This window comes from Otolemur garnettii, unplaced genomic scaffold (genome assembly GCF_000181295.1).
Source record: "Otolemur garnettii isolate 467f Iridium unplaced genomic scaffold, OtoGar3 scaffold00004, whole genome shotgun sequence".
NCBI lineage: Eukaryota > Metazoa > Chordata > Mammalia > Primates > Galagidae > Otolemur > Otolemur garnettii.
The window spans coordinates 43,844,730-43,856,804 of NW_003852399.1; the positions used below are offsets into that span (position 1 = coordinate 43,844,730).

Sequence of the window (12,075 nt, forward strand, 5' to 3'; positions counted from 1 at the left end):
AAAAAAAAAAAAAAAAAAAGAAAAAGTCTCATCCTTTAGTAAACATATGATTGGTAAGTTTTCAAGAGTAGATTCAAATTCAGTTTCAAAGTAGGAGAGAATATTTAATATCACCTCTAGTGGTTTGTGTTTTTTCTCAGCAACGCTAAATCTACCAGAAGGCCTTTGCTGTGGTTTTCTCAAAGTAACAAATTCTACTTCGTATATCATCTGATGTTTAATTATAAGGATTCGAATTTGCAGCACCAATTAATCAGTAATTAGATAGTACTGTAGCAAAAGAAATTAAACAAACATAAAAACAAAAACACAACTGAGCACAAGGCCATATCATCTGGTAACACTGCATGTAGCATGATTACAACACTCCCCGAGAAACACAGGTTAACCGCGTCAGTAGTCATCTCTTCCTTTGACTTTGTTGTCATCATTGTTGTTAATGACTTCTAATGCCAATGGGAAACTTAAAGGATATCCAAATCCAAAGACACACTGATTATACTCATGTTTATTCCTCTTTTCATTCTTCTTTGCAAATCTCTTTATGATGGTCAATAATTATTTTGAAACATAGCAGTGAATCTTGGCAATCCAGAAAAAATGCATACTTTATAACGCATTTCCTACTGATTGTCATATTTAAAAAACCCATAAGGTGGTATTTGAGTTAATCATCAATTAGGTATCAAAAATAAAATGTTCACCTTAGGTTTGGAAGATCAAAGAAGACACAAAGCAGATTGAGGGAGGAACAAGAAGATCCCTGAGGCTCAACGCCTGTAGCTTAAGCGGCTAAGGCGCCAGCCACATACACCAAAGATAGCGAGTTCAAATCCAGCCTGGGCCTGCCAAACAACAATGGCAACTACAACCAAAAAATAGCTGGGCGTTGTGGTGGGCACCTGTGGTCCCAGCTACTTGGGAGGGTGAGGCAAGAGAATCGCTTAAGCCCAGGAGTTGGAGGTTGCTGTGAGCTGTGACGCTACGGCAGTCTACCTGGGGCGACAGCTTGAGGCTCTGTCTCAAAAAAAAAGATCCCTGAAACCAAGATGTAGCAGATGAAAGAGACATACTTAATGTGGGTCATTTTAGGAATCAAAGGAAGGGCGAGGGGACCTTCTACAAAGTCATGTCATTCCCCTGAACCAGGCATGCGGGCTCCAGGGTCTGTTAGAAGGATATACAGCAAGCCTTGCTCCTTCAAGGCCCACGTCTTATCCCTTCCCTTGTGACTGTCAGTACACAGGGAGACCAAACAAACAAAATACTCTAAGTAACCTGATGGCACTTTACATTCTTTCCCGGTACTGTTTTAAGAAGCTTCGTTTCTGTAATAAACTGGCATCACCTCAATTCCCAAAGGCAGAGTTCTTATAAATGTGAACATTGTAAAATCTCTAAATGATATGCCAAATGAATGAGCAGTTTTTCCCCCTACCTGTATGAAAGTATCTTAAAAACTTCCGTAGTGAATTTCACTGTACACTCTCAAGAATGCTTTATAGATACATTTTAATTGTTAAGCTCTGAAACAAGTAATTTGTCTTTTGATGGAAAAATTTGAAATTTGCTGAGAAAGAGCATAATGACTTTTGAGAAGAATTACAGAAGAAAATGTCATAGATCTCCATCCTTTTGTACCATGGATTGAAAGAATAAGCTTTGCTTCATAATGTAGTATCATGGTGATGAGCTACAATAGTTTTTGTAACTTGATGATGAAGTTAGTTGAGCAGCGCCCCCCCCCCCAAGAAAGAAAATTTGGAACCTTTTGATCTTTCTTCAATTTAAGAATTGCTTTTCCCATTGTATTATGAAGCAACACTGTGAAATTTCCATCCCTGAAAGTTCACTGCTTTTACAAATTATTCAGCACACCTGCGAATGAAAGCCCCGTTGTCAGAGTGACAATTCATCTGTGGATATGGCGTATTAATCCTCTGTTGTGCTTCTTCAACTGTTCTCTAATTTGAAAATGTTCATCTCACAGGAGGTGGTACAATTTATTTGATGTCAGTGTACCACATACATTTTTTCCTCTCAATGTTAAGTTCTTTATTAAAGTAATCTTAAAACAAGCTGACTCCAGTCACCATGATCATTATTTTATGAACTTTTGTTCAGGGCCAACTTAGCCAAAATTAATAAACCAGTGCAACGTCTTTATCTCAATGAATATTACCCGTATCTCTTCACTGAACAACATGGTACATACTGTTGGCATGGTACCACGGTACCTATGTAGCAGAGTGTAGTAGTACAACCAAACCAAACTTAAAAAACCAGTGGAGTTTAAACACCCCTAGTTGCATACATCATCCAGTCTCACCTACCTCAGTAAATGGCGCTGTTAGTGCTCCAGCCAACACCCAGAGCCACCCCCCTGCCCTCCTCCCACACTCAGTGCATGGTCACCTGCCACTGGCCCCACCTCAGTGCGAACCACTGATTTCTCTTGCCTGGACCCTAAAAATCACCTCCTAACTGGCCTCTCCTAGTCTGTCTTCCCTAAAATCCATTCTCCATGTAGCAACCCAGGTAATTATGTTAGAAATGTTAATCCTGTTACTTCACTAGGCCTGCTTAAAGCCTTCCAGTGACTTCTCATTGCACTTAGAATAAAGTCAAAACACCGTTTATGGTCCCAGGACCTGGTACAAGCTGTCCTACATGGCTTTCCCCTTTGTACACTCTTGGATCGGCCTTCAGACACACGCATGCTTCGCTGCCACCTCCCCTTGGCTCAGGCCACTGCACTTTGGGGAGCTCACTCCCTCACCCCCTTGGGACTGACTCTCACACTCCACCTTGGAGAAGCGTGTCCTGACTGCCTCAAGTGCAGCACCCCCACCCCCACCCCCTCACTGCCATATCAACCTGTTCATGCCCTTCCTAGCACTTGTCACTATCAGAAATGATTTTCTTCCACTTGGCTTGTTTGTTCACTGAGAATTGTGTTTCTTCCCACCAGCCTCTAAGCTCCACAAAGGCAGGAACTTTGCTGCTCACCATGTATCCCTTATGCCTTGAACGGAGTCTGGCCCATTAGCACACTCTGCTGAGTACATGTTAGATGAATGATGGACGGACGAATCCTTGTCTTGCTAATACTGCACGACTTTGACTAGATCATTTAACCTCTCGGACTTCAGCTTCCTCATCTGTAAAATAAATCTAACAGAGCATTGGATGTTCATGGGATGAGTTAAAGGAGCAAACTTTGCTTAGCCCACAGCGCGTGCAGAGTGAACACAGTTACCAATTATTCTTCCTGTTTTACAGGAAATCTTCAGAGGAACTGGACATGGACAAGGTGACAGCAGCGATGGTACTAACCAGTTTGTCGACCAGCCCTTTGGTTCGAAGCCCTCCTGTGCGGCCGAATGGTAGGTCTGGGATGCGGGGCTTTAGAAAGGTTCCTTGATACCAAGAGCAGGGCCTCTCTTTGAGGAGCTGCATTCCTGCCAAGCACAATGAAAAGTTAACCCCCACCTACTAGCAGGAAGCAAGGGGAAGAGATGGAGATCCCAGAACTACCAGCCTCCTCATCGTCTCTAAGAGCCTGCTGCATCTTATTTCTACATCCATTCATTCAAGTCATATTTTTTTTTTGTTTCATTACTTGTTTTCTTTCTTTCTAGAACACATTTGCAGTACTACAATCCTTTTTTTCCAGGTAAATGGAGATTCAGATCTAATGAAGTCACTTTCTCTAGCATTATTTATGTTTGACTGGAAGGGTAGTTGGATCAAAGAATTCTCAGAAAATTTAATATTTTTATTAATAAAAGAATTATCCCAGATTCCCTAATCAAAGAGAATTATTTAGTCCATTCATTCAATGTATGATTATTAGGTACCATGCTAGGCAATTTGAATACAACACTGAAAAACAATATCCACACTCACAGGTAGGGTACAATTGGTATAGGAAAAAAACAGTGTCAGTCATAGCCATGGTGATGGCTAGCGCTAATTGAACACTTACTGTGTGCCAAGTACTATGTTAGTGTTATCTCTTGCAATTCCCACAACTCCAGGAGATGTTATTATCCCTGTTTTACAGATGAGTAAACTGAGATTCATAGAGATTAATTGGCTTGTAAATGGTAGGTCTTTCTCATTCCAGATCTGCTCTCTTAATGCTGATGTAATATGACCTCATATAATCCAGTATGATGAGGCAGAAGGACAGGTTGTTGGAGATGCAGTTAGACTGGCAGGAGATCAGGAGGGGTTATGTTTGCCTGTCTAGCAGTTTGAACTTGATTCTGAGGCTGTGGGAGAACTATTAAAGTGACACTGGCACTGGAAAGTTGTGATTAGGTTTACCAACAACAACAAAGACAAAGCATTGATGGTCACTGTGCAGGTGAATGGGGCTTGACTAAGAAATGTGAAGAAGGTACAATCAACAGGACTGGGGGATGAAAGGAAAGAGAGGATGTGTCAAGGGTGACTTCAGCAAGGGGGATACCATTGCCTGAAACAGGACACAAAGGCACCGGAATAAATTACTGGTGAATGTTTGGGGCAAGAGGTGGGGTTGCTGAAGAAGACAATAGGGCCAGTTAAAAACATGTTTGGTAGGCAGTTCCAGATGATCATTCAAGGAGCAACCTCTGGTAGAGATTGGCATGCAGCCTGGGAGAGATCTGGACTGACAGTACAGAATTGGAGGGCAGTGTTTTGAAGCTGCGAGAGTGGATGAGATCACCCTGAGAAAGTTGTGTAGAAGGCAAGATGACCACGAGGGCAGCAGTGATGCTCACCATCATGTAAGGGATAGGCAGAAGAAAACTAAAAGAGGGTTGTTTCATGGACACCCAGGGGAAAGTATGTTTCAAGAAGTATCTGATGCTTCAGAAGGTCATGCATGAAAAGGAGTGAATTTTGCATCAAAAAAGGTCACTTGTAGCTTTGGCAAGAACATTCACAAAGGACTCCCCATGAGAGGAAGCCAGATTGCAGTTTACTCAGATGTAATGAACTAAGAGTGAGACTTACCGTAAGGTGACCAGATTTTAACATTGGTAAAGCGGGACACCATGGGGGGGGGGGCTGACAACAATGCAGACTTTGATAAGCAGTTCTTGATAATCAGTTCTCAACAATTATTTGTTATTATTAAAGTTTAACATTATAAAATTAACAAAAATAATATAAAACGCATATCCTGGCAATATAGCCACATGGCAGCCGAAAACCATATATTCCCTTCCTGTTCGCCCGTGTTCCCTAGCTTGTCGTGTATTCTTTCCAAAAATTGGGGCTTTTTAAAAATGCCATAGGATGCAGGACAAATAGTTAAAAATCAGGACTGTCCTGCCAAAAGCGGGACGTCTGGTCACCTTACTCTAGAGAAGGGGGGGCTACTTGTTTCTTCCAGACAGTTTGGCTCCTTCTGAGCTAATTGTCCTTGCCTAAAAGCAAGGGAGGGAGCCAGTCTCCTTCTGATAACCTTGCCCAGGAGGGGAGTAGGGAGTTTACATTAGCCTTTTCATTTCCAAATGAAGTTACATTAACCTCTTCATTCCCAAATGGAGTTACATGAATCTTTTCAGCAGCCCGTATATTCCCTTCCCATTCTTCTGCTGTTCCCTAGCTTGTCATGCATTCTTTCCAAAAATAGGGACTTTTTAAAAACGCTGAGGGATGCGGGACAAATTGTTAAAAATTGGGACTGTCCCGCCAAAAGCCAGAGCTCTTGAGATGACCCTGACCCCTCCTGTTCAATGACCTAACCTCTCTTCCGGGGCCTCTTGGATTCTTGGTGTTCTGATTCACCTTTCTCAGCTTGGCAACTTTGCTAAAGGCTTACAGTAAAAGCAAAACTGAAGGTACCCCCCTAAAACATATGCTAGGGAAAAGGAGTTGCAGAAATTCCATGGATCCTTAAAGGGAAAAAAAAGTAAATTTTTAATTATTATTTTTGTCATTGGTTTCTTTTTCACATTGAGAACTTTTTAGTGTTCCTTTGTATTTAAAGGTTAGAATTAAAATAAGCCTTTTGGTTCTTCAGTGCAAACTTTTATTAGCATAGTAATAAAATAATCCAGTATTCATTTATGGTTTAAAAAACAACTACTCAACTAATAACCTCAAATTGTCTGCTGTCTCTCACTGAATCTGTAACAGGAAGCAAATTCTTAGGTAGGGAGAGTGATTTATGTTAATGAAGGCTTTTTATTTTTTAGGAATAAAAGATTTTCTCTTGGGGTGGCACCTGTGGCTCAGTGAGTAAGGCACCGACCCCATATAACAAGGGCAGGTTTGAATCTGGCCCCAGCCAAACTGCAACAAAATCTAGCCAGGTGTGGGCGGTCCCTGTGGTTCAAAGGAGTAGGGTGCTGGCCCCATATGCTGGAGGTGGTGGGTTCAAACCCAGCCCCGGCCAAAAAAAAAAAAAATTAGCCGGGCATTGTGGCAGTCACCTATAGTCCCAGCTACTCGGGAGGCTGAGGCAAGAGAATCACCTAAACCCAAAAGCTGGAGGTTCCTGTGGGCTATGATGTCACGGTACTCTACCAAGGGCGACAAAGTAAGACTGTCTCAAAAAAAAAAAAAAAAAGGATTTTCTCTTGAATTATTGTAATCAGTTAATTTTGGGTAACTGCTGTTATCCTTTTCTGTGTCACCAGTGTCTATCTGCATTCTGGGCAAATACTCGCTTTAATATAAGGAAACTCTTTCCCCTGAGAATATTATGAATTGGTCCTGACTTTTTTCTGAGAAATTTATTTTTATATCTTATGGTCCCTCTGATTACATAGTGTTTCTAGAAGAAATGTCATTCATAAGTCAGGAAGCAGATTAACTTTTGGCATTGACATGGAGCCATATAACCACACTGTAATAATAGTTGGTTCTCAAAATAAATTCAGTTCCTCATCCTTAACATGATTATGTGTCTAGTACCATGAACTTTATTTTACAAGTGCATGTTGCAGTCTATTTATAAGCCACCTGGGCCTGCCAAGTGAGTTTTTCAGGCAGGTAATATCACCTAAGGCCTTACATTAGGGTCCTCTTGAAGTCCCACTGTGTTGGATGGAGCTTTCTTGTTTGTAATAGGCCGACTCTGGCCAGTGAGCCCATCAATCTCTCTAGACTGCAAGGAGTGAGATGCTAACTTGGCTTTGTTGATGCTGGCAAGGCCTGTGCCTGCATAATGACCATTTGATTCTAAAAGAACCTTGCTGTAATGAGAGGGGTTGCTTGCTTCTCCTATTTCAACTTAAAAATTCACTCCTCTCATTTAACTTTTTGCTTGACATAGTTGAGGAATATGCTGGAAATCTATAATTAGGTGAAGACAGGTAAAAAATTTCTCCATGAATTCTATTCTACCATTTGTCTTCATTACTAATAATTATACAGATGTTAGTATTTTTTTTAATGAGGCATTGGGGATTTTTTCCCCTCTCCTTGTAGTTAAACTATAGTTTTGATCTATTCAAAATGCTCCTAAATATAGAGAAGAAATTATCCAAGGAAAAAGTAGAATTTATATAAATGCTAATTAAGATTGTGCATATTGAAAGGTAAAGCATATCTTCAGTGAGTAAAAGAATACCCAGAAAATATTCTAACTAGGCAAAAATCTCCCTACATTAGCAAACATTTCATAATGTTTTTCACCACAAGTGGAAAGGTAAAATCTAACACCAATATTATCAGTAATTATTACCAATAAATTCTTATCCTAACCCAGCTTTGCCAGAGAGAATGGAGGATGTTCACAGCCCAGGGCTGCATGCACTGAAGGCCAGCTGAGGCCTGGGGCCCACCTCCTGGTCGCTTGGCAAGTTACTTCCTGCTGCCTCAGGGTCCTTGTCTGTAAAATGGGGATAACAGTCCTTACTCTGAAAGATAAATGTGAGAATGCCTGAGATCATGCAAATATGCTTTATCAAATATAAAACACTCATAAAATGTCAGGCACTATTATTTGTTATAATAAGCAGTATGGGAAATGGTTTTAGATAACTATCTAGAAATTATTTCTGTTAGATTCTTTTTTTTTTTTTTTTTGAGCCTCAAGCTGTCCCCCTGGGTAGAGTATGGTGGCATCATAGCTCACAGCAACCTCCAACTCCTGGGCCCAAGCAAGTCTTCTGCCTCCATCTCCCAAGTAGCTGGGACCACAGGCACCCACCACAACGCCTGGCTATTTTTTTTTTGGTTGTAGCCATCATTGTTGTTTGGCGGGCCCTGGCTGGATTCGAACCCACCACCTTAGGTGTATGTGGCTGGCACCTTAGCCACTTGAGCCACAGGCGCTGAACCAGATTCTTAAATCCTAGACTAAATTCCTGTAAGTGTACTCCAAGAATTACAGTCTTAATTCCTTTTGGCTAATCCTAGCACTCCAGTGGAGTGAGGCAGGAGGATCTCTTGAGCTCAGGAGTTTGAGACCAACCTGAGCAAGAGCTAGACCCAATGTCTACTAAAAATAGAAAAATTAGTGGGGAGTCCTATCAAGCACCGGTAGTCCCAACTACTTGGACTTGGGAGGCTGAGAAAGGAGGATCACTTGAGCCCAGGGATTTGAGGTTGCTGTGAGGGAGGCTGACACCATAGCACTCTAAGCCTGAGCAACAGATTATATGTCTGTCTCAAAAAAAAAAAGGAAAGGAAGGAAAGAAAGAAAATAAATAAATTCCCTTTTTAAAAAAAGTTAAAATTGGAGGGGTAGGAGGTGAGAGGAACTTTGTGGCCAATTTGGAAAAATACTGTAAAAGGTATCCCTCTCTTAGAAATATGGTAGTTGTGACCTAGAGCTCCTCAAACTTGGTGAACAAGAAGCTCTGTTTTTTTTCCCTTACTTATTCCAAGGAACTAGTGTTGCACAGTACAACGCACATCAGAAAACCCTAAGAAAAACCTATTATCATGTGGTTAAAATAACTAAATGTTTATAAACCATGATGTGACTTTTGGGAGGGGGGGTATATAAATAGAACAAATACTTATCCCTCTGCTGCAAATTATTGAGTGGGCTGCGGTGGTTTCACTGGAGCCGCTTCGAGGCCCGGTTTCCCCGTGTTCCCCTTGTGTCCCGCGCAGAGGGCCTCAGCGGATCCTGGAAGGAGGGCGGCTGCGTGCCTTCCAGCACCAGCAGCAGCGGCTACTGGAGCTGGAGCGCCCCCAGCGACCAGTCCAACCCGTCCACGCCGTCGCCGCCGCTGTCGGCCGACAGCTTCAAGCCCTTCCGCAGCCCAGTGCAGCCGGACGATGGCATCGACGAGTCGGAGGCCAGCAACCTGCTCTTCGACGAGCCCATCCCCAGGAAGAGAAAGGTTGGTGTGGCAGCCTCCCCGTTTTCTGTTTCCAGGTGCGCGGAGGTTTTCCTGTTCCCTTGGAAGGGCCTGTGTGAGCTTAGTGAGGGCCCCTGAGACCCACGCCCCCTTTCCGTAAACAGAAGCTGTCTTGGCTCCCCTTTAGTGTGCCTTGGAATTTCAAGATAAACTGTCATGATTGAAGACATTTAAAAACAACTAAAATATTGACATGTTTTCTCAAAGTGCACACCCTCTGCCCCATCCTCTGGTTAAACATTGCTAACCTAAGACGTTTAACTTCCAGGGTTTGGAAGTTAAAAATTTGGACTGGAGGACTTGGTTTGGTATTAACTCACTCTCTTTCTGGGGCTTATTTTTTGGTATGTAAAATGCAGTTAATACCTTTTGCTCTTTTCTCCTTCAGTCAATCCTAAAGGGTTATTGAGGAGAGTATCTTGTGTCTCATTTTTACATAACCATCTGTAAAATATACATGAAAGTTGACAAGCATGCCTGTACTTACGTACAGAAAATTATATTTACTAAATAAAAGAGACAGCTAATTAATTGATTTAATAAATTAACTTACTGCACTTTTATTTAATCCTCCCAGCAGTCCTGTGCAGTATTATATTTCCATCTTGATGTGGGCAAATTGAAGGTCAGAGACAGTATACATTTAACTAGCCCTTAACAGACAGATTAGAAAGGGCCGGAGTGGTGACAAGAGCAAACCCAGATCTGCCTAACCCTAAAGCTCATATTCTTTTCATTCTCTTATTAATTCAGGTATATTTAAATTAGTATGTCATTGGCAATTTTTCAAGAACATTTTTATTTCATACAGTAAAGCAATATTGCCACTAAATCTAGAAGACATTTTGGCATTATTTTAAAAATCACCATGTACATATAAAACTGTCCCTTTACATACTAGTTTTTAAATTTTGTATGGGTACCCTCATCATTAATGACTGTTCACAAACAAAAAATCCACACAAAGGCCTAAGGACTGCAGTGCAACCTTTTTTCTCCCCCAGTTCATTGTAAGGAGTAAAACAAAGAGATGGCATTGATCCAGCCCCTTCCCTCCCTGCGTCTCTCAGCGTCACTCAGCATGGGTGGCAGAGTGCAGGTCGGGCAGCTGCTCTCTCCCTGGCTGTGTCCGTGGGAATAAGGGCCAACGTTTTTTGCCCACAGAGGACATTAATGTAATCAGTTCCCTGCCCTTCCCAGAGACAGTGACCTGAAGAGTTGTTATTTCACGTCAGTTCATCCTGAAGGAAGGCTGGAGTTGTTCTAGCATCCTGTGGGTCCCCAGGGACACTGGGTCTTCGCTTGCCCAATCAAGGAGAAAGGCTGGCACTTGTATGAGTGTATACTGCCAGTGTGTGAAGTCTCGTCCTGTTGCTTCAGGCTGCACAGACTTTCTCTCTGGGGTTATCTGAATGTGTAGTCCTGACTCTCACCAAGTGTGGCCCAGTGTTGTGGCGAGGACGCCACACAGGGAACCTCAGTGCTTGTAAGGTACATTGATGAAAGCTTGTCACAGCCTTGCATTTCTAATGTAGCAATTGAACTAAAAATCACACTCTTATATTACAATTAGGTTGCATTAGTTACATTCATCAAAGGTCTGCGGGGTTTAACTAAACTAAGAAATAGGCTAATCACCAAAGGAAGAAAAAAGAAGCATTTACTTGAAGGGCACAGGTCTACTCACAAGAGCTGGAGCTAGTAGGAATGAATGAATGAATAAGCACTGTATTTATCCTTCTTTCATTATTTCTTCCTCTATTCGGACTCTGAATTTCCCAAGGGTAATACCAGTATGATGAATACTCATTTTTAGTGCATGACTCCTACATAGGCCAGGTTGAACGTAAAGTTCCTTTGAGTAAACAATAAGAAAGCAAGACTGTTGCTGTTCAGTTTTTATTTATTAAGTGAATCAATATTTACTGAGTGCCCATCAGGCAAAATGCTTATTGCCCTGAGAATAAAACACAATTCCTTCCTTCAAGGTGTGGAAAGTGGGTTGGATGGAGATTGATGTGTAATGAGGCATAATAATTGAGGGATAAGTGTTGTGTTCATGACATGGTAGAACATAGTAACCAAAATACAGTTATTTTAGAGTCTTTTTAAATCATGTTTCAAAATATTTCTAAAGTTGAGTTAATTTGCTTAAATCAGACATTATGGTCCAGTTGGTAGAACTTCTCAAGTTCATCTTATTTTTCCTCTCCATTCCCTTAGATTCGTAATATCCTTTTGAAACCATGGGCAATTGTGATAGTCACGTATTCTGTCAGGACTGTTAGAGAACCTTCTAGATCAGTGTTTTCCAAAATGCAAGTCTCAATCCACTAGTGGGCCATCAGTGAATTTAATGAGTTGTGAACAGCCCTCTTTAATTAATAGGACAGAATGAAGTGCACTGTACGAGATAAGGGTAAGTATTGTTCCTTCATGTTTTGTTTTGGTTGTGTACGTGTGAGTGAATATGTAGTGTGCAAAATGTATTTCTTATTGTGGCTCATTATCAAAAAATTTTGGAAGCCTCTGTTCTACGTTAGAGTATGAAGAGACAGTATGACATGTGATAAATTAAGGTGCCCTAATTGGAAATCAAAACTCCATGTTTTCAATTCAACTCTGCTACCCTGAGAACCTAAGAAAATCTTTTTACTGCTCTGATCTTGAGCTGCTTCATCTGCAGAATAGGCAACCAGGTATTATTATATCTCGCTCAGGACAATCCTGAAGATAAAATGTGATCATTAATACT

General features: G+C 41.4%; 1 protein-coding gene across 1 annotated transcript in view; it reads left to right on the forward strand.

Moving 5' to 3' along the window:
• Window positions 1-12,075, forward strand: part of ZNF704 (zinc finger protein 704) — a gene marked incomplete at its 5' end in the record, with an annotated part of 218,135 nt that overhangs the window by 171,378 nt on the left and 34,682 nt on the right. The window contains 2 exons of the mRNA XM_003782530.2: window positions 3,283-3,386; window positions 9,070-9,302. Coding sequence (XP_003782578.2) covers window positions 3,283-3,386; window positions 9,070-9,302 — 337 coding nt within the window. The remainder of the gene's footprint in view (window positions 1-3,282; window positions 3,387-9,069; window positions 9,303-12,075) is intronic.